Raw genomic sequence first — 26,809 nt, forward strand, 5'->3', positions numbered from 1 at the left:
AGGCGGGAGACCATCGGAAGGACGCACTACACGGTTTCCCGCATGATCGGCCAAGCGAGACCCTCACAACGTGCGCTCTCTCAATTGGTACTTGTGGAATACCTATACGGCTTCTACAGAAAAAAAAAAAGAGTCCAGCGCGGGCCGATGCGTCGCGCCTGTAGTGTCATGTCTTGAAGGGGACGGACACGACTTAAAGCTCAAGAACACACGCTGCTACTTTAATCGGCCATTCTTCTTTCTCATATTTGCCAGAGCGTCGTGCGTATGCACCAGTTGTTTCTCGAAATCTGCCTTTCCTTGGCACTAATGTACCACAGAGGAGGACGTGCTTCGCCCCGTTTATCCCTAGCCGAGCTGCATTACGGGACAGTGTATAGATACTGCGGAATACGCTCTAGGCTGGCGGCAGAGCCCTGCGCTCGTGGCCGGGTGTGCCATAGTTCGAATCGCGTGTTCAATGTGCCTTTTTCACTTTTTCCAGTTGGATTCATCATCATCATCATCATCATCATCATCATCATGGCTGCGCCCACTGCCGGGCAAAGGCCTCACCCATACTTCTCCAACTACCCCAGTCCTGTGCTACGTGTGGCCATGTTGTCCCTGCAAACTTCGTAATCTCATCCGTCCACCTAATTTTCTGCCGCCCCTGCTACGCTTCCCTTCTTTTGGAGTCCAGTCACCCTTAATGAGCATCGATTATCTTTCCTCCTAATTACATGCCCTGCACAAGCCCATTTATTTATTTTTTATTTAAACTAAGATGTCATTAACTCGCGTTTGTTCACAGGCACAAATGTTATACACTTTTTTCTTGAGGCATAATGGCCACTTGCTATTGATGATCTGAGAATGCCTGCAAACGCACCCCAGTCCATTCTTATTCTTCTGATTATTTCAGCCTCATGATCCGGATTCGCGGCCAGCTCGATTATTATACAATTTTTCCTGACTGCTGTAGTAGTTTCTCCGATGCTGGGTGGAATGGAACAACATCACCAGGGCTCCTCAAGGGCAGCAACAGGACGACTTAGCATGCTGCGCTATGAATGCAATGAGTATGTGCTGCTGTTCAATGAACATCTTGGCAACTTGCGTCACTGAGTATGTGCCACTGGTTGTGCGGCAAGCGAGGGATCAGTTCTCAGCATTCGCAGGCACCGGTGCGCCAGGCTTCTTGTCTCTGAGGCTACGTGCCGACTTCTCGGCAGCGCCACCAGATGGCACAGCGTGTCCATAAATAAACGCGAAAGAGAAGCCAGTTTGCACCATTAGCCCTGCTTCACATGACGCGATTTTCGTCGCACCAGAAGTGCGATTTCCGTCGCAGTGCCGACCCCCCTTTCTTTGGTTGGTCGTAACGTCGCAACGATCGCCACGATTTCCCGTCGAAATTCCGCCGAAAGCTATTTCGCGGTTTGTTTTGGGAAATGGCTTCTAGTTCGAAAGGTACAATGCGCTGAGATGTGGATTGCCGAATTCGGCACGAATGCGAAGCGAGAATAAAAAACTTGTACCGCAGGTTCCACTCTCCCATTTCTATGCGTTCGTTCACACGCTACGTAGCAAATGAAGTGCATTTTCACGTTTGCTTCGTACACCTTCGCAAGTTGTCAGTACTACGAGGTGTTCGATCCCCACGAGACGACATGGCCTTTTGGGGTTGCCACAACCTTCTTTTGTTTAGTAGCGGAGCAGTTTAAATAATTTGAACCTCGGCAAGGACAAATGACAAGACAGCAAAATACCCGAATATTCAACGTTGTGCTTAACGCAGGACCGTTTATTTGCATTCTTTTCTTGTCGGATTTGGAGCGTGAATTTCCCAATACATCTTTGAAACGTTATCTTAGCTGCTTGCTTATTAAATTTGGCATGCCAAGCGTGCAGGCCATCGTAATGAATTTTCTAAGATGGTATATTTCACTCTGTGGTTTGAGTAAAGAGCGTTGTCAATTCAATTTCTTTTTGAATATTTCATGCACGTTAATTTGCATCGCTTCTCTAATGAAGACTTTTTTTCCCAGCACCAATAAACCTTGAATATGTTGCGGATTTGTATCCTTACTGCACCTGTATTAACCATTGCTTTGAATGGTAATTGACTATGCAGTTAGTAAATTATTGGCTTTCTATAGGGGCACAGTGACAACGCAGCTTCCTGCACGGTCTTGTAAAGCTCATGCAACAATGCGGAAATCAGGCAAACAGCCTGTTCATATGTAGTTGAAACAGCATAACACGACACGTTAACAGACGTGTCACAGTGTAACAGTTAACAGTGTAACAGGCGACACGTTAAAGAAAAGCAAATACCTGTCAAGTGAAGTGTGGCTGTTGCATTCCTTTCAGCGAATCTTTGAATTTTTCAGGTACAAATGGTTCTTGCACATCCACAGCTAATCAAGTGTGCAGAAACATCCATGCCTTATATGTTTCTAATAACAGTTTCTAATATATAGGTTTATCATCCGCTTTATTAGCGTGCAAACCCATATGACAATATCCTCTGCGATCACTACTTTTATAAGCAATTAAGTGCAGTGCCACTTGCAAGAACATTTCACTCTGGGATTTTAAGATACGCAATATGTAATAATGTAATAATACGCAATATGTACTTTATTCAATAAAGGGCCACAAACCGCTTTTTTTTGCAGCGACACACTAATTTATTGCAATTTTACATGTATACAGACACGAAGAAAAAATCTGTCGACAACGAAATTGTTCGTCCATTAATTCACCTGCCAAAATGGCTATGGTATTCTGCTGATAACACAAGTTGAGTTGCCAGCCGTGGCAGTCAAATTTCTTTGGGAGTCTTAGGTAAAAAAAAAGCTCTTGCACTTACGTTTAATTCATCATCATTTATGGAACCCTTAAACTTCCAAAGGCTATTGCGTAGGGAGAGGCAAGATAACATGACAGCTATCATATGAGCTGCAAAGACGGCTACCCTTCCCTTCTGAAGCATATCCCCAGGATCACCTAAACTCGACACACCACAGGCCTATACCATGCAATAGGGGGTTAAGCAATTAGGCCAGGAGACTATATGCAACTGCTAAACACACATGAGTTGCTAATCATGAAGGCACAAAGAGACATCAGGCACACAAAGTATACTGATGTGGCATAACAGTCTAACAGTAGTATGACACTACATAAAATAAATACCACACAAGTGGGGACCATTCCAAGACATCCTACACCCAGAGAAGCTGAACTGAAAGCGCACTTACAGTGCAAATTTGCACGCTACAATGTCCTACATGCCTGCATGTATTCAGCAGAAACTGTCAGGGGCTGCACGTCACACAGGATTGTCAGGGAAATCGGGAGACTTACCCACGATTTGCAAGCACAAGACCATGAACTTAAATTACAGAATACATAGCCCTGCAGATACTCAGGGCACAAGCGGGCTCATGAGCTCGGCATAACTAAACAGTGAATGAGTTTGTGTGTATTGATTATCAAATACAGCGCAACAGATAGACAACTGGCAAGAACTAAGCAGTCTGTATGCTCACTTGGTTCTTATCCATTGCCCTTCTGTTGCACTTTAGTTAATAAATTCACGAGGCTGCATAATAGAAGTATGACGTACAAGGCCCCCGCTTTCACATCCAAAGTTATGCGCGCACACATACGCAAATGTTGCAAGGGCACATAGCACGATGCAGTATCAACAAGATAACAACAGACAGCGATGACGGCTAACTTCCAACCATGGTTTATTGTGCAACTGAGGTGATTTATGAAGTTTAACAAAAAAAATATACAGCAAGAAGGCCAGATAAAAATTGGTGCTTGATGCAACCAAACATAAATAAGAACATTACGGATAGAAAATATAGACAAGAAATCCAAGTAATGAAAAAAAAACAATCACTACAATCGCCAACCACGCGTGTCAGCACCTTCAAAGAAATACGGTTCTTTTTCGAATAGCCACACGAGCAGCTTGCTTATGCTTGCGAACGCTTCCAATTCCATACCATTGGGCAAAAGAGTTTCTTGGAAGGTAGTTGTATGCGCAGTTGGTGATCACAATGTTTTTTTTTCTCCCCTGGACTTCTATATTTATTTGTATTTTCTCTCTCTCCTGTGCTTGATTGATTGGTTTCTTACTGCTTTGCACTATACGCTTTGCAACAATGTGCAAATAAAAAAAAATATAACGTACATAGAAGCATCACAAGGGCGATTAAAGTAACTTGTTTCAGTTAAAAAAAGTTAAAAAATAGCTTGGCTGCAAAGGGCGCTAGAGAACCCATAGGACGAAGAGAAAGACCGAGATTATCTAACTGAAAATTTAATGAGTATGCTGAGTAAATGCAGGCTTACAAGCAATATAGCGAACATATACAAAAAAGAGAAGCAACAACAAATGTGTGTTTTCCATCAGGAAATGCATCCATTGCTGACGGAGGACATGCTGACACAAGCTTATGCGAGCGTGTTCAGGTCTGCAGCTTTCATAATTTCTCTAGGTAGCTGATCAGTAGACACGCAGAGAATGCCAGCTTCTTCCTCTACAACAGCGCGTAACACGGGAGAACAAGGTGGACGACAGGCGTGTTTTTAGAATGATATGATGCCGCGTACAGGTCTCTACACAAGTTGCGGAAGCTGCTCAAAAATTTGGTGTGTCGGACTTTGCACCTTTAGAAATATTCAGAGAGGACTTCTGTGTATATTCACAGCCCACTCGCGGACTTCTATATACATGCATGTTCGCACCACACGCATCGCGATCGACGAATCAGGCAAGGGCTAAGGTTGAATTTCACAACACAATTTCCATTCCACGTTCAGTAATGACGCACGGATCATTTGCGGCTTCCTTTAGGTGCAGACGTGGGCTTTCGGTCTGCTGCTTGTTGCTGCGTTTGGTGCAAGAATATGGCGAGGAGCAGGCAGTGCTTATACTCAATCGCGAGCAATATACACAAATCATTTCTCCAGAAGCTGACGCTGAGCACGGGTAGCGCGAGGATGTCGTTGGGCTGACACGACGACTTCATTGCAGCCGAATTCCGAATACTAGATATGCTATGTGGTTAGCTATGTGAACTTGCTGATAGGTGATGTTGTAATTTATTGTAGCGCAGGCAGAACGACACTGACACATGAAGGCACATCATCCCTGAATAACCATCTCCGAACAGCTGTTGTTTATGCACGCCGCGTCTCTTTACACTGAACTTCAGAAACCGCCGTTGCGCACTCTAAAACACACTTAAACTTCAAAACGTTTTAAATTACAAAACACGGATATAATTTGCTCCTAATAAAGACAGGTCAACATTATTATAATGTACGCGTCTTTTTATTACATTAAAAAGAACTACGCGGCGTGGGCCACAAAACCTGGCGACAAGCAACCCTGGGCATAGCACCAGTTGCATTGTTGAAATCGAAATCATGTGAAATGGAACCTCTAAAAATCGCATTGCGGCGCGTGCGGCTGCACCGATGTTCGTCGTTGCAGTCGCAGCATGTGAAACAGCCTTTACGTGCATCTCCGCGTCGTGCGAAGACGCCGGCGCGCCATGCATTTCGGAGGCCATGCACAGCCTTTGCGGCGGCTCCGCTAGATGGCGCCGAATGTTCTTAGGGCCGTACGCGCCTCAACATAACTCGTTTCGACTGTGGCAGTACGTTGTGTCGCTGTAATGATTGAAAGCTAACCGCATTACCAGCAACTGTGATCGTAGGATGGGCCCTGCCTGTTTTATTTAACAGCGCAACGAACGCTTTCCGACGCATCTGGTCAACGACAGAAAATCTCGCGAAAGTAACCGTAACCCCAAAGTCAATCGCTCGAAGACACCCGCTCGTAGTGATCGCGTCACCTACCGGCGCTGATGAGCGGGCGTTCTGTCATCATTCGAAAGCGCAGGGTGTCAGGATTGGGGGCTCAATCCCATCGTCCGTGGTCCTTTGCCAAGATTGGAGTACGGCATGAATTCGGAGGTAGCTGGCCCATGCCGTCGTCCAACTTATTTACGCTGAGATCGTTGATGAAGTGAAGAACTGCTTCTCATCGAGAACGAGGAAAAAGGGTTTATTTACAGAAATTAAATCAGTCTAACATGACTGCTTGAGAAAAGAGTAACAGTCCAACATGACTGCTCAAGAGAAGTGACTCAGTCTAACATGACTGCTCAAGAGAAGTGTCCTCAGCATTCGCACAACCACAGTTTTTATACACTCGATCCGCCGGTCATACGACGCGGCGACTGTTCGTTTACACATCACCAACTCGCAGCTGCTCTGAAGATCAGTTTACAGACACAAAGGCAACCGCGCTCTGATGCCCGACGATGGCGTTGGCGGGGTGCCGTTCCGGGAACTATCGGCGCCGATCGAGGGTCGCTCGTTGTTCCGTGCCAGGCCGAAGCGTGAGACGCACAAAAATACGTCGTCCCCACGGCAGCTTGTCCATGCGTGTCAAATCAGCTCCGCGTTGGGGAACTCCGGAATCATTGTTCACACACGCCGAACTAGTCCCGTCACAATGTCGATGGGGCGGGTGGAAGGCGGCGGATTCCAGCGCAAAGGCCGCTTCTTTGAACGCCTCCCAGCTGCAGCGACGGAGAGGGAGAGGTGCGCGTCGTGTCGCCCTGTCGTAACTGTGTGGCAATCTTGTTTCGCAGCTCACCATTCTTGACAGCGCCTCCATGGCCCGGAAAGTCTCGACTGTCTAGCGCTGACAACCGCTAGGCAGGAAGAGAACGGCTGCTGGTCAGGGCGGGATTGATGTCTTGGCTCGCAGCGACCACTTGTGCATTGATGTCACCGCCCCAAAACATCCAACAAGGACAGGCAACTGCAAAATGAACCCCACAACACGGCTCTGCGCCGAGATGACGTGCATTGGCTCTCACTTTAGACTCGCTAGGCTTCAAAAAAAAAAAAAAAACAAACAACAACAACATAAGTGCAGAAACAAAAAAAATGCTACATTTCACTATGCCAATTTCTGAAGCAAATTCCTGCTGACAAATTCAGCAATTAATGGAGGGAATTCTGCTGAATGAGAGGGGATTTTCTTCGCCTAAAGAAAAGCTAACACTAGTAACCCTAAAATTTAGGCGGGACCCTCAAACGCAGAATTCAAATTAGCCTGCTCAAACCATCCGCATTGCTATGCAACTTTCCCTTCTTATATCTAACGGAGAAGTTGTACTCTTGGAGAGTGAGGCTCCATCGGAGCAAGCGGCCGTTTTTGTGTGACATTTGATTGAGCCACGTCAGAGGACAGTGGTCGGTCTCGAAGATGAACTTCGCTCCGTACAAGTAACACGACAACTCCTGGGCGGCCCAAACCAAACAAGCGCATTCCTTCTCTGAAGCGCTGTAGGCTTCCTCCCTTACATTTAGCTTACGGCTGGCATAGAGGATAGGATGCTCCTCGTTATCGTCGCCGACCTGACTAAGTACCACGCCCATACCTCTGTCGCTTGCGTCGCATTGAACTATGAATTCCCTTTTGTAGTCTGGCGCGCGAAGCACAGGGCGAGAAACCAATAGCGTTTTCAAACTTTGGAAAGCGTTCTCTTTGTCCTTATCCCAGTGTACGTTACTCGGTGCTCCCTTTCGGAGGGCGTCTGTTAATGGACTTGCCAATTGCGAGTAATTCGGAATGTACCGTTGATAGTACCCCACAAGTCCCAAAAATGAACGAAGGTCCGTTTTCGGGCGCGGCTGAGAAAATTCTCCAATCGTAGCTATTTTCAGCTCCGCCGGCCGTCTCATGTCCTGACCGACAACATGGCCCAGATAAGTAACCTGCGAACAACCAAACCTACACTTTTCCGCTTTCATCGTTAAGTCGACTTTAAACGTACGAAGCCTCGCATTCTTGTCGTAATAGGATTTGGCGTTCCTTTGAGCTATTTCCATGTTCTTTCCGACTAGTTCTCGGGTTGCGCTTAGCCGTTCCAGTAAATTTAGCACGTATTCAACCACTGTTGGACTCTCCCCTCTTTCCTCCCACATCTCTCTTAACATTCTCAGTGGAGACCGGAGTGTCCTCCCATACACTAGTTCTGCTGGTGAGAACCCTGTCGCCTCATGTGGAACCGTTCGCAAAGCAAACAAAGTTGCCGGCAGACAGTTCTCCCAGTCCTCCTTGTGCTCGTAACAGAGCGCACGCAAAACTCGCTTAAGCACTGAATGCCACCTCTCTACACTGTTTGACTGAGGGTGATAGACAGAACTGTGTATTAACTTTACCCCGCACTTTTGCAAGAATGTGGAAGTCAGTGCGCTCGTGAATACTGACCCTTGGTCTGCCTGAATTTCGGCTGGAAACCCAACTCGTGCAAACACTGTCAAAAGCGCGTCTACTACTTCGGTGGAGCTGAGCTCTTTCAAAGGGATTGCTTCTGGAAACTTGGTAGCCGGACACAGCATGGTAAACAAGTACCTGTAGCCTGATTTTGTTTTTGGAAGAGGCCCCACCGTGTCTATTACAAGTCGTCTGAAAGGCTCTGTTATTAAGGGCACTACCTTCAGTGGAGCTTTCCAAGTCTCTCCTGGTTTACCAGAACGCTGGCAGGCGTCGCATGATCTTACAAAGTTTTCTACATCTTTGAAACAGCCAGGCCAGTAGTATTCCATAAGCAATCTTTCCTTTGATTTGTTTATGCCTAGGCGGCCGGACCACCCATTTCCATGACAAAGACTCAAAAGGTCCTCCCTATACTTAGTAGGTATGACTAACTGATCTAAAATCCTACCCTTTCGATCTCTGTAATGCCGATACAACAATCCTCCTCTCTCATGTATCGTTACGTTGCGCCTAGCAATGCCTTCTTTAGCTGTGTCACGTAATCTAGCTAAGCTCTCATCATTCTTTTGCTCAGCTGCCAGTGACTCTCTATCCACGCGTAAGAGTTGATCAAAGTTCTTTGAGGCCGGTGATAATAACGACCCTGTCTCGCTTGGGAGCGCGTCTGCTTGCTCTTCCTGCAGGCTAGAACTCTGACACTCTAGTGCTACGCTCTCATTGAGCTGGTCAGCTGGCAGGCTCTCCTCAACTGTTCTTTTGTCCCTCGGGCCTAGCTCGGATTCGGGTATCGAAGTTATCCCCTTTTTTGCTTCCGCTGGAGGAGCTTGAGCATTTTCAGCCGAAAGCGCCGCGATCTTACGAGCTTGGCCTCGGGTCAATGCCTGTACTATGCCCTCTCCCAGTTTGAGCCCTCTGTCACGCAGTAACTGATTCGAACGATTCGAAAAGATGTAGGGATACTGCAGTGACAAAAATTTGGAAACTGCAGCCTCAGTCTCTAGCTCCCCGAATGGTCCACTGATTTTGACTTTGGCCATGGGCAGACACACGCTGTGTTCTTCTACAACCTGTTTTATCCATGCTTCTTCTCCGGTGAAGTCATCTACCATCACGTAAGACGGATGGACAATGTCCAGCGTGGCGGCACTGTCTCTTAGCACTCGGCATGGTTTTCCATTAACTTGCAGGTTGTGGAGATACGGACTTAAAAGTTCCATATTCTCATCTTTATCCTCCACGTAGGAAAAAACTACGCTAGACTTCTCGCAGTTTACAGCTATATGTCCCAGTTTGTGGCATTTGTAACAGCGAATTGGTCTAACAGATTCGAATTTTCTTTTCTGTTCTTTTTGTGCGGTTTCTCCGTTAAGTTTCTCCTCGCTCTTTTCTGCGGGCTTTTCCGCCATGTCTACAGGCTCTGATCGTCTAGTTTGCGCACCCTTTTTGAACGGAAATGGTTTCCGCGGTCCATTTCGACCGTCCCAGTTTCCCTCCTCGGCGTTCAACTTTCTGCGGGTTGCGTACTCTTCGGCTAATTCAGCCGCCCTTTCCACAGTGTTTACATTACCTCTGTCTTGCACCCACAGTTTCACAGCTTGGGGGATGGTTTTGTAAAACTGCTCTAAACACATGCATTCAATGATCATGTCTCTGCTGTCGTACGCTTCCGCGCTTTTAAGCCACTCGACTAGGTTGGCCTTTAAGCTATATGCAAACTCCGGATAGCCCTCGCTATCTTTCTTGCCTGTGCTCCTAAACCTTTGCCGAAAAGCTTCGGCTGAAAGGCGGTATTTCTTCAGGAGACTAGCCTTAACTTTTGCATAATCATATGCATCCTGCGCACTCAATCTGGCGATTACTTCCGCCGCCTCACACGGCAACATAGACAGCAACCGCTGTGGCCATGTACTCGGGCCGAAGTTCATCTTCTCGCAAGTCCTTTCAAAATTGCTTAGGAACAAGCCTATGTCGGTCCCGACCTCAAATGGCTTCAATAGCCTGTCCATGCGGTACGATTCTCCCTCACTTGATCGTCCCAGAGCGCCTTCACTTCCTTGAGACAACTCCAAACGTTTGCTTTCAAGTTCAAGTTGCATTTTCCTTAACTGAAACTCGCGATCTTTATCGCGTTCCTCTCTCTCTTGCTTTTCTCTGTCCCTTTCTTCTCTTTCTCGGTCCCGTTCTTCTCTTTCTCTTTCCCGTTTCTCTCTCTTTTTGAGAAGTTCCATTCCCATTTCAATATCTTCCTCACTGGCCTGATTGGAAATTAGCTCCAATAATTCCGATTTGAGCATTTCCTTGCGTACATCTAGGCCCAGTTCCTCACCAACAATCTACAGCTCGTCTCTCAGCAGTGTCCTTAACTCCATGACTGCTGTTTTACTGCCTTGATTCTGCTCTCTATATCAAGCTAGGTAAACACAACCTAGCTAACACACAACAATCTAGCTTCCCTACTGTTCTAAACAGAACAACCACAAAATGAAGCCTAGAGAGTCAAAGCAAAAACCAAGCACTCACCGCAGATACAGCACCATGTCGCAAAGTCCATCTCACCGCTGTCAGCCAGTTGTCAGGATTGGGGGCTCAATCCCATCGTCCGTGGTCCTTTGCCAAGATTGGAGTACGGCATGAATTCGGAGGTAGCTGGCCCATGCCGTCGTCCAACTTATTTACGCTGAGATCGTTGATGAAGTGAAGAACTGCTTCTCATCGAGAACGAGGAAAAAGGGTTTATTTACAGAAATTAAATCAGTCTAACATGACTGCTTGAGAAAAGAGTAACAGTCCAACATGACTGCTCAAGAGAAGTGACTCAGTCTAACATGACTGCTCAAGAGAAGTGTCCTCAGCATTCGCACAACCACAGTTTTTATACACTCGATCCGCCGGTCATACGACGCGGCGACTGTTCGTTTACACATCACCAACTCGCAGCTGCTCTGAAGATCAGTTTACAGACACAAAGGCAACCGCGCTCTGATGCCCGACGACGGCGTTGGCGGGGTGCCGTTCCGGGAACTATCGGCGCCGATCGAGGGTCGCTCGTTGTTCCGTGCCAGGCCGAAGCGTGAGACGCACAAAAATACGTCGTCCCCACGGCAGCTTGTCCATGCGTGTCAAATCAGCTCCGCGTTGGGGAACTCCGGAATCACTGTTCACACACGCCGAACTAGTCCCGTCACAATGTCGATGGGGCGGGTGGAAGGCGGCGGATTCCAGCGCAAAGGCCGCTTCTTTGAACGCCTCCCAGCTGCAGCGACGGAGAGGGAGAGGTGCGCGTCGTGTCGCCCTGTCGTAACTGTGTGGCAATCTTGTTTCGCAGCTCGCCATTCTTGACAAGGGAAAGCAGTATTGGCATAGGGTACCTTTAACCGTAAACCTTCGTACCTATCGACTTGTAGTTCAATTCGAGAAAGTCGTTTCGGCTGATGATGCCTCGCTCATGTCATTTATGCTGAAGGTCCTGGGACTGCCGCCCTTAGATGGAAGTGCCCGCCGTCGGCCAAAACAGCAGTTGTGATTTTAAATCAGTTCAAGGTGAAAAGAGTGGCGTAATTCTTTTATCCGGGGACAAATGCGGCAGCACTTTCTGTGCAGCATTAGCCACAATTTTATCTCCTATGTGTTCAAAGGGAAAGACACTTCTTGACCTATTTAGAACGTGTGTACGTATGTTTCGCCTGTGGTATTCTTGCAGTATTATGAAGATTGCGCGTAGTACCCTGCAATATGTGTTTCAAAATTTACGATTTCGATGTAGCTGTATAGCGCTTATTCTGCAATTATGTGCTTGTAAGCTGTACGTTTCTTAGCAACTGCGTATACATCTTGAACAATGAAAAGCTACCGCACTTCCTTCAATGGCCTTCAGGTGCACTCAACCTATTTATATTGCATAGTGGTCCGCCCGGGAGACCTCCAGTTGTTGTTCGAAATATGTTCTGTTCTATACATCGACGGTCGAGGTGGAACACATCGCGGTTTCGACGCCGTACGTGCACCCAAACATCGGACTGCAGGATAATGAGATACCACCGCATAAACGTGAGAGATATGTAAATGGATACCCAGCTCAAAAGCCAAACCACACCGCATCGTGTGGGAACGAGATATGTGGGAACGAGCGTCTAAACCTGCGAGATGCGACGCACGGATGAGTGCACCGTGCGCTCATCAACGGTATGCGAAAGAAATTGGGCACAACAATTACACGCTAACAGCTTCAAATATTCACCGCTTCTCACATCACTGCAAAGTGGAACGCGCTTTAGAAGCCACGACTAATATGAAAACCGAATGTGACCGTCGCCGGTTCATGGAGTAAGGTAAAGGTCCTCAAGCGACCGCGCTGCAATCTAGCAAGTCCCCACAAAGCTGGCGGCGACCGCTCATCGCTGCTGTTCGTCGTCTGCTAGCATGATAACTTCCAATGAGTTGCAAGACCAAAATGTCCTGGCTGGTTCTGGCAGCCCCGCAGGCAGCCTGTACCGTCCAGCCATAGGAAAAATTCAGTGGCGATTTTGCGGTAAATGCGAGAGAAATGCGTTAGCATTACGTCGCACCTCAAGTTCCCCGATCCATGATTTAAGAAGCTCGCTTGACACACGTCCTGCCTTTTCGAGAAGTGCAACTCGCAGTCGTCGGCGGGCAGATAATGTATACAGTAAATATACACGGTGTCCCAACTATCGGGCGCCAAGATTTAAGAACATGCAAATGCCACGCAGCTTGACTGAACCAACGTGTTGTTGTTTGCCGTCCTTTTTATATGGTCAGATGACTTTTTTGCATTCCGCCGAATTAAATAACTAGCATTGATTAAGTAATGAACTTCTGAAGCATTATAATTAGAATAAATGTGTCAATGAGAAAGCTATAGAGCAACACGAAAGAAACCCGAAACAGCTTTCTGTTGCTTAATACGTGCTACATAAAAAATGTTTTTCAGAGCGTAAAAGCAGCCCGGGACTACACGCAGTATTGCCGCGCGACTGGCCACTCGGGGCACTTCACGTACAAATTTGTGAACACACGCATACTAGCTGAATTAACAAGCATGGTGTCACGTGCGCACAAGCAAACATGAACAGATCTCACTCCATGACCGCGGAAACTCGCTGTCAAAATGATGGAGTAAGGAAATGCGGCAGCATTGACCTACGGCAGATTTGACCTCCGTGCTGCCTCTCGCATCAACGCGAACTAAGCCGCGGAAACACAGCGCGTGGCGGTCTCTGTCCCCGTCGCAGACGGCTTTCAAGATACAGCGGCGGCGAGGGCGCGAGGCCGCCCGGAGTAGAACACGCCCCCCCCCCCCCCCCCCTTGCCATCTCCCCGGAGCCTTGCGCACGACAGAAGACGGCGCGCTTCCTCCCCGCTTCGCTCCCTTGCTAGGGCGAGATTGAGCCACGATCCCCAGCTCACCCTCGCAAGCTTTCACTGGCACATAGATCATGCGGCGCGCGGCAACCATTTTGTCGCCCTTGGACTTTATAGAGCACCTCACGGTGACGGCGATGGCAGAAATGCACTTGGGGTGTCCATATAATTGCTCTCGCGGTAAAAAAGTTGAAACGGCATCTAGCACAAGACAATGACGTTATATTCGCGTGTTTTCGCACACTGCAAACACAGACTTCGCAGACGAACCGTGTCACACCTTGTGGCTGTCTGTAAAACAATCGGTATTGTAGAGACAGCGACTTCAATTCATTCACCTGAATAGATGCAACCACACCAGCGTCTTGGAGCGTTCATCCTCGTTTGAAGCACCATTGGGAAAAACATATTGTTTTTTTTTAAAGGTTAGAGATGGCGACACGCTAACGCGTTTTTGCTAGATCAACACACATGACGCCAAAATGAGAATTTTTCACGCTTAAGCGTTCCGTTCAGTTTATGAACTAACATTCGGTATGTCGCGAAATCACGATGAGACTCTATAGAAGAGGTTAATTCGGGGCCGCAACATTCGGTGGCGTCTTGTGCGACGATGAAAAGCTCAGGACCAATAAGATCAGATTCAGGGTAGACAACGCCGGGCGCACATCATGGCCTGGAGCTGTTATGTACTGCGGCCAAACACGTGACGTGGGTTGACGACGCAAGCCAATGTACTTACTCACATAGAACAGAACTTCGTTCGTGGCCACCCCGGTGCTGATGCCTTGCAGCATGCCGCAGCAGACGCCAATGAAGGCGATGGTGCAGTCCGAGAGTCGCAGCACCAGGTTGGCCCCCACCACGAACACCGAGACGCTCACCATGCGGAAGAGGAGGAAACCCGAGTTGATGTCCGAGTACTTGCTCACGTCCCAGTCGTACATCTTCTTGGCGTAGAAGAAGTTGATGCCGCGCGTGCCCTCTGACACGAACAGAATGGTGCACATGGAGCTCATCAGCAGCAGGATCTGGGCGCGGCCTCGGTTGGGCCTCCGGCGGACGCACACGAGGAGGCCGTCGACGAAGTTGCGCGGCTGCATCAGGTCGCCGAGCATGGCCTGCCACGAGTTTCTCTGGGCGTCGGCGGGGTTCTTGAGCATGAAGACAACCCAGGCGAGCGACGCCAGGAGCAAGCTCGCCGACACAATGAACACCGGCAGGTAGCCCCCGGCGCGGAAAATCTGGCCCGCCATGAACTGTCCGAAGGCGAGCCCGACCATGGCCGACATGAGGATGATGAGGAACTGGAGGGTGCGCATGCTGCCCGAGGTGCTGAGCGACGCGTTGCTGCACACGGCGGTGAGCACACAGACGAGGCCCCCACTGAAGCCGTTGGGGAGGCTGCATAGCACGTTCAGGTACATGGGGGCGCGCATGTTCACCACGGTGTAGATGGTGCCCAGGTCCTGCAGGATGCCGCCCAGCGTGGCCAGAAAGATTGGCAGCTTGTGGCCATACCTGGATGAAAAGATGACGCGTATGATAGATATATCATATGCGATATGATAGATATATCAACGAGAGCTGTCAATCTGCCAAAGCGCCGAAAATAAATCACTGTCCCAACTGTTCCTCACGGTTTGATGTATCTGAGAACGGCCGGGCACCCGGTCTGGCATCTTCACTACCAGGGCCGAACTGCCATTTTTTTGTAAACCCTGTGAAGTTCGGTCCACCGATCAAAACTGTTGAAATTAAATACTTGATCTGTGTACCTTGTAGAACCACTCAAGTTCTGATGATGATGATGTGTGGTGTTTTATGGCGCAAGGGCCAGGTTTGGCCAAAGAGCCCCATGACAAGTGGTAATGTTGACGATGTATTATGGAAGGTGTGACTTGGCTGTAAAGTGGCCTAAAAATAGTCGCTGTAAAGTGCGTAAAATCTACGTGCTATAAAATTTTGGCGATGACTAATGACGAAAACTAGGAACATTAAAATCCATCGTAAAAGAATGATCCAAAATAGAAAATGTATAAGATCGTAAAATTACTTGGAGCACTGCTGCCTTGTCAGAGCGCTTGTAACACAAGGGCCTAGAGGCATGTGCTATACCAAAGAGCTATCACAGCGGCATCCTCTGAAGAGAGGACCCGCTACGAACATGTGGGGCTAAAAACATGCAAGACAACATCTTTCAGAAAACGTAGGACTGCGTTGGTGCCAAATAAAGGTTCTGGGCCGAGTAGCATTACGGGATGTAGGGGAATGTGCTGCCGGTATGCTAGAGAATAATGTTTCCTTCTCTCAGATTCGGCTGCCCGACACTCCAGGAGGACGTGGAGGACGGTCAGCCTCTCCCCGCATCTACCGCAGGTTGGAGGATCATTTTCAGTGAATAAGAAGTTATGCGTGCCAAATGTGTATCCTATTCTGAGGCGACAGAATAGGACATCTGTTCGCCGTGATTTGGTTACGGAGGGCCAAGAACCTAACTGTGGCTTTATCACGTGCAGTTTGTTAATTACTTCTGCGTCCCACATGCGTTGCCAGTGGTTTCGTCGTTTCCGTCTTAAGAAAGGCTTCAGGTCTTTGACAGGGACCGAAGCAGTAGGATTAACTGCATGCAATGAAATGGATGTGGCCATCTGGTCCACTGGAACGTTACCCTCGATGCTCCTGTGTCCAGGCACCCAGCATATAATCACATGTTGGTTAGATATATATGCTTTACACAGTACGGAGTAGAGTTCATTAATTACCGGATTTTTGTGGTTACAGAAAGACATCAAGGCCTTCACAACACTAAGGGAGTCCGTATATATACCTGATTTCTGGAGTTTTGATTTTTTTATATGCTTTACGACCGACAGCAGTGCGTAGGCCTCAGCCGTAAAGATACTAGTTTCCGGATGCAGTACATCGGTTTCCGAGAAGGATGGACCGACGGCTGCAGAGGACACTCCGTCGTGTGACTTTGATGCGTCTGTGTAGAACTCCGTACAGGAGTGTTTCTGCTGGAGTTCCTGGAAATGCATTTGGATTTCAATTTCTGAAGCGTATTTTGTAACTTGCAAAAAAGATATGTCGCATTGTATCAGCTGCCACTCCCAAGGAGGTAGCTGCTTGGCTGGACGGATTAGGCGAAGCTCGAGTAGTGGGACATGCATTTCATGACTAAGCTCCCTCACACGTAGAGAGAAAGGCTGTCTTGCGGGGGGGCGATTCCGAAACAGTCTAGCATATGTCATCTCGTTAACGGTATTAAAACATGGATCTTGAGGATTAGAGTGGACTTTCAGAAAATATGTTTGGCTGATGTATGTTCTCTGCAGATGAAGGGACCCCTCATTTGATTCTACATAAAAACTTTGTATGGGACTCGTTCTGAAAGCACCAGTGGCCAGTCGGATTCCTAGATGGTGGCACTCAAGTTCTGTACGTTTGAAAGGTAGCCTGAAGAATTCCTCCTTGCCTGCTATATATATATATATATATATATATATATATATATATATATATATATATATATAGTCGATTGTGGCCAACAGGCTTTCCTTTGCGTTGTTTCTTTCATTTCGGTGTCCTCGGCTCACAAAAGAAATAAAGACATCCCCACAAAAGAAAAAAAGAGACATTGCTGCGGCGCAGCGAATTGTCGCATCGTGAAAGTTAGATTTTGTTATTTCTTATTTTGGGGAAATTAATGCGCCACGGATCCTTTCGCTTGCCGGATACTCTTATTATATTGTTACGGAAGGACACAAGAAGTGAAAGCAAGAGGAAGATCACGAAACGCTGGCTGCTGCATGTTGTTGCTGGTCAGCCATCTTAACCACATTGAATCTGCTTGTATATATATTGTAAATACAGTCTATCTGTGCTCCCTACATCCCTGTAACATATTAGTGGAGGTGCACGGTACCCACGGCTGGAAACGGAGCTCCGCAGTGGACGTTGTATCACCAATCTCACCATGAATGACGCTGAGCTCACGGGATCAACGTCGTTGCCACCTCCAACGTCACCGCCGCCAGCTACGTCGCTGTTCCCTTCGGTTGCGGTTGTGCAACCCAAGGATACTGGAATTTTCTGCGGGACCGATGGCACGGACGTTGAAGAGTGGGTGGCTTTGTACGAACGCCTGAGTGGAATCAACAGATGGGACCCTACACCTATGCTAGCTAACCTGTTGTTCTATCTAAAAGGCACGGCAAAGGTGTGGTACGAAAACCGCGAAGAGGAGCTAACCAACTGGGACCAATGCAAAGAGAAGTTGACAGAGTTGTTTGGCACACCAGCTGGCCGTAAAATTAACTCAAAGCAGGAACTGGCCTCCCGTGCGCAATCCCCAATGGTGTCCTATGTCTCGTACATCCAGGACGTGCTGGCGCTTTGTCGTAAAACCGATCATGACATGACAGAAGCTGAGAAGGTCGGGAACGTCCTCAAGAGAATTGCTGACGACGCCTCTAATCTGCTCATGAGCAAGAGCTGCTCTACAGTTGATGCTATCATTAAGGAGTGCCGACAATTCAAGCAAGACAAAAGCCGGCGTGTCCTGCAACCATTCACCAGACTTCCCAATACTGCCGCAACATCGACATGTGAAGATCAGCGTGCACAGCAGCATGCATCGCCATCAGAGGACGTGGTGCGAGTTGTTCGACGTGAACAGGACGCGATGGTGCCCGCGCCTTTCTGTTCGCGTAGCCCTGAACTTGAAAACATTGGTCTATATTTTGTCTGTGCTGTCGCCAAACCTAGAGCCAATGAACGCCCTTCTACTATTTTTGCTCCACCCCGACGCTTCTCTCCGCGTTATCGCAGCCCGACTGAGTGGAGAACTGCGGACGACCAGCCGATATGTTTCACCTGCCGCCGTATTAGTCATGTCGCCTGATAGTGCCACAACTCATGGCCCTCAACACCTCGCACGCCGACAAACCTGAGCCGTTTTGATAAAAATACCCGCAATGTTTCGCCCACCGCCGAGTCTACCAGCGCCGACAGCACTGCTAGGAACACGTGGTACAGTCACTCACGATTGCCGCGCGGACACGAGTATCGTTCCCCGCAAACACGTCGACATCTTCCCGTTTGCCACAGACACGTCGCCCTTCGTCCCCTGTCGCTTTCGGCCTCACCCTTTCGGAAAACCAATAAATACAGCCCTCGAAGGTGGTAGTGCATTGTCTATTACCGCAGCAAATTTTCTGTTTCTGCCCACAAAAAGAAGTGTCATTGATGTTAAAATAGACGGCGTACCTATCCAAGCACTCGTCGACACTGGAGTCCACATATATGTGATAAGTACTAGCCTACGCAGACTTTTAAAGAAGGTCCTCAACAAAGCATCTGTGCAAGTACTTCGTGTGGCCGACGGTGGCGTGCTGGTTGTTCTTGAAATGCATCGGGTATCACATGCTGAACGTAGAGTCATCAAATCAGAAATGGACAAAATGCTCCGCAAATGGCTCATCGAACCATCAGCCAGCCCTTGAGCTTCGCCTGTCATCCTCGTGAAAAAAAAATATTGCAAACCAGAACGTTCCGAAACCCAGTGCACTTAAACAGAATAAATTCAACTCAATATCCAGACGCAAGCTGCAAGCTCTGCAAACACGAACACGCAAACATGGCACACATCTTGTGGAAGTGCACACAGATCAGTTCAATATACGTAGAGGACAAGATAGAACCGGACCTTCTCGAGGAGCGATGGCTAAGCGCTGTGACTAGCTCAGAACTACACGACCAATTATGGGCTATCCAGCGGGCTCGGGCAGCGGTGGAAAGGCTATGCCTCACCGCACACAATGCCCGGGTGGCCTGAGCCCGGGCTGGCAACCTCGCAGGTCTTTTTTCGATTAAAGGTTTTCGGTTTTCGGTTTTCGATAAAGGTTTTCGTCCTGCGCCAATTATCGCCATTTAAACAAAGTCACGCGAAAAGACATCTACCCACTACCTTGAATCAATGACTCCTTGGACTGCTTGCACGGAGCTAAATACTTCTCGTCCATTGATCTTCGATCCGGCTACTGGAAGATTTCAGTTGATGAAATGAACTGCGAGAAGGTGGCCTTCATCCCACCTGATAGTTTATATCAGTTAAAAGTGATGACTTTTGGCCTATACAATGCTCCTGCGACATTTGAACGTATGATGGACTCTTTTCTGCGAGGCTACAAATGGACCACCTGTCTTTGTTATGTTAGCGACATTATTGTTTGTTCTCCCACGTTCGGCAGACACCTTACCCGACTCGCTGCAATTCTTGCGGTCTCCCCAAAAGCCGGCCCTCAACTGAACACTACGAAATGTCAATTAGGGCGTCGTCAGATTACCGTGTTGGAACACCTCGTTGACGTATCCGGTGTACAACCAGATCCGGAAAAAGTTCGCGCCGTTCGCAGTTTCTCTGTGCCACGTTCTGCTTCTGACGTGCGCTGCCTTGTCGATCAAAGCAGAAAGCTGGGCTAGTTGGTGTATCATCATTATTCAAAGCCTGTGTCCTTACTTTTGCCGTTTAGTAGAAAATTTTGCCGGCGTTGATCGGCCTTTGACAGATCTTCTAAAGAACACGCCATTCTCATGGGGTCCGAAGCAGGCTCACGCGTTCGCCGCTCTCATCAGGTTTCTGCGCCCCCCCCCCCCTGCCATACTTGCCCACTGTGATCCATCTGCACCGACCGAAGTCCACACTCACGCAAGCGGCCACGGAATTGGCGCTGTTCTCGCCCAACAGCAGAATGGTGCCGATTGCGTGATAGCTTACGCTAGCCGCTTGCTGTCACCTCCCGAGAGAAATTACTCCATCACCGAGCGGGAGTGTTTGGTTTTAGTGTGGGCTGTCGCCAAGTTCCGGCCATATTTCTATGGCCGCACGTGTGCGGTCATTAGAGACCACCACGCCCTCTGTTGGCTGTCTTCGCTCTGTGACCCGACAGGATGACTTGGTCACTGGGCTTTGCGGCTCTAGGAACTTTCATTTATTTTCAGCTACAAGTCTCGACGTCTCCACAAGAACGCTGACTGCCTCTCTCGTCACCCCGTGGATCCTCTTGATCCGGTTGTACATGATATAGTGACCTGCGTGATGGCTTTTACTGACATGACCGATATTGCGCGCGGAACAACGACGCGACGAATCCTTACAGCCCATCTTCTACTGAGTGTAATCTGGCACCACCGACGGCACGTGCCGCATGTTCGTGCTGCACGACGGCATCCTCTACCGCCGCAATATCAACCCTGACGGCCCCAAGTTGCTCTTTGTCCTTCCTCGTCATCGGCGGTTCGTCGTTCTCGAACAACTTCACGATGCAGCGACGGCAGGGCACCTTGGAGTTTTCCGCTCATGCGACCGCGTACGACGCCGCTTCTTCTGGCTAAGTGTATACCGCTCTGTGCGTTCTTGTGTCCCAACTTGCGAATTGTGTCAGCGTGGAAAGAAACTTCCCCTGGCTCCTGTCGGACGACTCCATCCAACTGAATTTCCCTCTGAACCTTTCTTTCACGTAGACCTTGACCTGGTTGGCCTTTTTCAGACGACAACTGCAGGGAATAAGTGGATCGCCGCCGCTACTGATTACACGACACGCTACGCGATAACAAAGGCGTTGCCGACTAGTCGCAAAACTGAGGACGCCGATTTTCTCCTCCACAACGTCATTCTCCACCACGGTGCCCCTCGACAGTTACTTACAGACCACGGCCACTCGTTCTTGTGTCGAGTTGTCGACGACCTCCTCCGCGCTTGTGCCACTGAGCACAAGCTGCCCACCGCCTACCACCCACGAACCAACGGTCTCAACCAAACATTACTTCTCCAACGATCACCGTGACTGGGACGCCACGCTGGCCTACGTGAAATTCGCGTATATCTCGTCCCGACAAGACACCACAAGATATTCACCCTTTTATCTTTTGTATGGTTGCCACCTCGCATTTTCGGTTGACGCCATCCTACCTTCTTTGCCACGTGTTGCAACTGAGTACGCTCGTGAGGTGATCGATCACGCTCACATGGCGCGTCAAGTCGCCCGATCTCGTTTATTAGCCTCGCAGCATATGCAAAAAGAGCGTTACGACCGGTGCCATCACGATGTTAAGTTTGCCCCAGGTGCTTGGGTGTTCCCTTGGTCATCATGTCGTCGGGTCGGCCTTTCCCAGAAGCTTATCTCTCGCTTCACATGCCCCTACAAGCCCTACGTCAAATTAACGATATCGATTACGAGATCTCGCCGTTACAGCTTGATCCATCCTCAAGTCCGACGCCCGTTTACATCTTGCACGTTTCGCCGGCTGAACCCGTACTTCGCTCGCAATTCTTCGCCTAACATGCGCTGAGACGGCGCTTAAGCGCCCGGGGGTCCTGTTACGGAAGGATGAAAGAGATAAGAAGAGGAAGATCGGAGACGCTGGCTGCTGCGTGTTGTTGCTGGTCAGTGATCTTAACCGCATTGACTCTGCTTGTATATATCTTTACGCGAACGAAGGATTAACAACTGGAGACTATTTACAACTTATATTTACAAAGTATAATGCAGCGCTGGCCAGTTTAGCTGACAGCTCGAGAGCCAGGGAGCGTTCGTCGCCGTCGTCGGGGCGCCCACGTGCATCGTCCACAAGAAAGACGCAATATGCATTATCCCCGGCGGCGGAAGCACCAGTCCCGGTGCGTCTAAATATCGGTGATAACTGGAGAGTAATATAGTTTCAGGCGTGCGACATGCATAACGTCAGTGGAATTCGGGGCAGATGAGACACTCGGAATGACTGGGGCGATTTCGTAGGTAACTGGAGTCAGGGCACGCAGCACCCGATATGGGCCTGTGTACCGAGACAGGAGTTTATCTGACAGGCCAACGTGACTAGTAGGGAACCACAGGAGTACCAGATATCCAGGCGAAAACTGGACGTCTCTGTGTTGGCGATTGTACAAACGCCGTTGCTTCTCTTGCGAGGTCAGGAGGCGAGCCCGGGCAATTTCGAATGCTTGGGCTGCCCTGGTGATGGCGGCAAGTGCATACTCGTTGGTCTCTGCATACTGCGGCGGATGGAAAGGGTGCGTCCAGTGGCAATGTGGGTTCTTGGCTGAACAACAGAAACAATGGGGAATAACCATCGGTGTCGTGACGCGAAGAATTATATGAAAAAGTGACATAGGGTAGGGCAACGTCCCAATCAGTATGGTCGGACGAGATATAGTTTGCAAGCATGTCTGTTAGGGTGCGATTCAGACGCTCCGTGACAATATTAGTCTGTGGATGGTAAGACAGTCCGCTTGTGCTTGGTTGAGCAGGACTGCAGGATGTCGGCGATGACATTAGAAAGAAATGCCCGACGAGCAGTTGGTGTGGAGCGCCATGCTGCAGAATCACGTCGCGTAAAAGAAAATCGGCCACATCTGTGGCGTAGCTTATTGGAAGGGCTCTGCTGATTGCATAGCGTTTGGCGTAATCTGTCGTCACAGCGACCCACTTGTTTTCAGATGTGGACAGAGGGAAAGGGCCAAGTAAGTCCAGGCCAACGCGAAAGAACGGCTCCGAAGGAATGTCGAGCGGTTGAAGGCACCCGGCAGGCAGCGTCGGTGGTATTTTTCGGCACTGGCATTTCTTACACGCCGCAGCGTATTTCCGGACGGAGCGGGCAAGGCCTGGCCAAAAGAAGAGTCGGCGAATCCGCTCGTAGGTGCGGGAGACGCCAAGGTGAGCTGCCGTTGGTAAATCGTGAAGTTCTTGGAGAATAGCTGACCGGAGGTCCTTAGGAATGACGAGATGTAGGGCAAGACCGCCGGGGCGTACATTGTGCCGGTATAATGCACCATCCCTGAGAACACAAAGAGGTCAAGGGACGAATCAGAAGACGAAGATTCCAAGCCATCAATGACGGCGCACGAGGTGGCATCGCGGCGTTGCTCGTCGGCATTGTGTAGCAGCTGAGAAACGGAGAAAGCGCATGCGTCGGTATTGGGGTAAGGCTCGGCGGGTGGTTCGTCCATTAGATAGCGTGATAAGCAGTCTGCGTCTTGATGTAATCGGCCCGACTTGTGTACTACTCCATAGGAATATTCTTGCAGCCGCAGGGCCCAGCGACCAAGACGGCCGGTAGGATCCTTGAGTGAGGAAAGCCAGCAGAGCGCGCGGTGGTCCATAATGACAGAAAAGTGCGTGCGATAGAAGTGCGGGCGGAATTTGGAAACCGCCCAGATGAAAGCCAGGCATTCACGATCTGTAGTCGAATAGTTGCGCTCCACTGCACTGAGGGAAGGCTAGCGTAGGCAATAACACGATCTTGACCCTGTTGGCGCTGGGCTAACACGGCTCCGACGCCGTGACCACTGCCATCGGTACGGACCTCTGTAGGAGAGGATAGGTCAAAGTGGGCCAGTATAGATGGCGGGGTGACAATGTTGGTGAGCCGGGCAAACGGGGCTCTACATAAACAGCACGTCCTTCCTCAGGAGATCAGTAAGCTGTAGGACAATCGCTGCGAAGTCTTTAACGAAGCGTCGGAAGTAGGAGCAGTCTTACAAAACTGCGGACATCTTTGACAGACTGAGGTACTGGAAAGGACATGAGAGCACGAATTCTCGCCGGGTCTGGTTGAATACCGGAAGCGTCGACGAGGTGGCCCAGCACTGTAATCTGCTGAAGACCGAAGTGACACTTCGAGGAATTTAGTTAAAGCCCAAGCTCGCGGAAGACTTGAAGAACAGCTGATAAGCGCTCAAGGTGTGTGTCAAATGTAGGAGAAAGTACGAGATCGTCGTCTAGGTAGCAGATGCATGTTGACCACGTGAGCCCTTCAAGTGAATTGTCCATCATACGCTCGAACGTTGCTGGAGCGTTGCATAGACCGAATAGCATAACTTTTCATTGATATAGACCATCAGGGATGACGAACGTGGTCTTCTCTTGGTCTTTTTCATCCACAGAAATTTGATAATAACCAGACCGAAGGTCTATTGATGAAAAGTATTTGGCACTGTGGGGACAGTCGAGGGCGTCGTCAATGCGAGGCAAGGGGCAGACGTATTTTTTGGTAAAAACGTGTACTGGTTCAGATGACGATAATCTACGCAGAAGTGCCATGTGCCATCTTTTTTCTAACAAGTACCATGGGCGACGCCCAAGGGCTCGACGAAGGTTCAACAATACCTTTGGCAAGCATATCGTCCACTTCATCTTGAATAACTTTGCGCTTTGAAGCAGAGATATGACCGGCGATGAATAGGAATGGCATCACCAGTATTTATGTGACGCTTAACAATAGAAGTCTGGTCCAATTGGCGATTGTTGAGGTCGAAGATGTCGTCGTAGGAAACCAAAAGACGACACAGAGCTGCTGCTTGCTCATGCCATAGGTCCACAGCAATCGTGGGCCGAAATGTTGCATCAGGGCAAATAGCATCCTGTGCACATGGTGAAGAATCGGAGCAGACGTCCACTGAAAACGTCGTGACATGGTCATCTCCTATAGAACGCAGCGTTGCAACCGATATGCCTTGGGGTAGAACTTCCTTTGTCGATCCAAAATTGACGACGCGGAGGCATGTCCGGTTATCGGCGACGGTGACGGCGGTGTGGACACAGTGATATTGCGCTTCAAAAGGACATCAGGAACAGGTGTCGCGACGTAAACACCATCGGGCACAGGAAAAGATGATAGCAAATTGACGAAAGTCAATGCCTTAGACGGCAAGTGGACGAAGGTGGTCGTACGAAAGTTGTTCAACAGTTCGGCACGAATATGCGCGAGTTGAGGAATTTCGAGGCAAAGGGTACCGGCCGAACCGTCGATGAAAGCTGAATGCGCCGTAAGAAGGTCGATTCCGAGGATTATGTCACGGGTACAATTGGTCAGCACTTTAAAAAGAAATAGGAACGTGGCGGTCGGTGAAACTAATACGGGAAGTACACATTACAGTGACATCAATAGTGCTGTCATCGGCCACGCGCATGGCTCGAGTAGTAGGAGGCGTGAGAACCTTCTTCGGTTGACGACGGAGGTTACAACTCATTGCGGACACCTGGGCTACAGTATCTATTAACGCCATCAAATGGATACCATCGACGTGAACATCAAGTAAGTTCTGGTTCGTTGGGAGCCTAAGTGGAGGATTTAGACACGACGAAGGTGATGCAGCACTACCCACATGAGCTGCATGGTCTAGCTTTCCGTCCGGGAGTGTCCATAATTGGGCGGCGACGAACAGCGGCGTGGCTGGGGCGACTGGGACCGACGGCGCTGAGGTGACGGCGAGTGAGATGACGACTGTCGTCGACGGATACGCATGAGGAAGGAGGCTTACGGCGAGGCGAGTAACGGCGTGGGTCGGCATATGGGCGAGAAGACGGGGAAAAGGAGCTCGAATACGCGGCGTCCAGGAGGTGCGGCAGTAGCGAGCGACGTGGCCAATACGGAGGCAAAGCAAGCGAAAGGGCTTGTCGTCCGATGTTTTCCACTCGGTAGGGTTGCGGTATTTGGGAGGGCAATACAGACGCTGTCAGGCGGAGCTGTTTGCAGCGGTCGGGCGCCAGGTCGGGAGACGGAGCAGGCAGCAGGAAAACCGAGGTTCGCAAAGTCTTGCCGCACTATTGCCTGAATGAGTCAAAGGTGGGGTTAAGTGGGCGTGGATGGAGCGGCGCAGGACTTGTAGCCTCGAGCTCGCGGCGAATAATACATGTGACGTGCTCATTCGGGGGTGGTGAAGCGGTCAGGTCGACGCAAGACGATGTCGCAGCCGTGTTAGGGAGCCGGGAGAACAGGGGAACGACGCGGCGGTTTTTAGCGAGCTCAAAGCGGAGGCATTCCTTGACAATGACGTGGATGGTGGACAGATTGTTGAATACCAACTAGTTCAACGCGTCGTCCGCGATTCCTTTGAGTATGTGGCTGACTTTGGCAACCTCAGCCATTTGGTCGTCGATTTTGCGGCAAAGAGCGAGCACGTCTTGTATGTACGAGACATACGATTCAGTAGAAGACTGAACTCGAGTAGCAAGCTGCTTTCTAGCAGCCAGCTTCCAACCGGTGGGATTGCCAAAGAGGTCGATGAGCTTCTCCTTGAAAGCATTACAGCTAGAGACCTCGTCCTCGTGTGTC

At 49.4% G+C, this 26,809-nt stretch overlaps 1 protein-coding gene across 4 annotated transcripts in view; it reads right to left on the reverse strand.

Moving 5' to 3' along the window:
• The window catches only part of LOC135911258 (proton-coupled folate transporter-like), a 116,000-nt gene that overhangs the window by 25,914 nt on the left and 63,277 nt on the right, over positions 1–26,809 (reverse strand). For 2 of the 4 annotated variants that reach the window (XM_065443454.1, XM_065443456.1), the window contains exon 5: positions 14,436–15,214. In XM_065443454.1, coding sequence (XP_065299526.1) covers positions 14,436–15,214 — 779 coding nt within the window. The remainder of the gene's footprint in view (positions 1–14,435; positions 15,215–26,809) is intronic. The other 2 variants (XM_065443458.1, XM_065443457.1) reach the window with 1 other exon arrangement.

Source organism: Dermacentor albipictus, chromosome 9 (genome assembly GCF_038994185.2).
Source record: "Dermacentor albipictus isolate Rhodes 1998 colony chromosome 9, USDA_Dalb.pri_finalv2, whole genome shotgun sequence".
NCBI lineage: Eukaryota > Metazoa > Arthropoda > Arachnida > Ixodida > Ixodidae > Dermacentor > Dermacentor albipictus.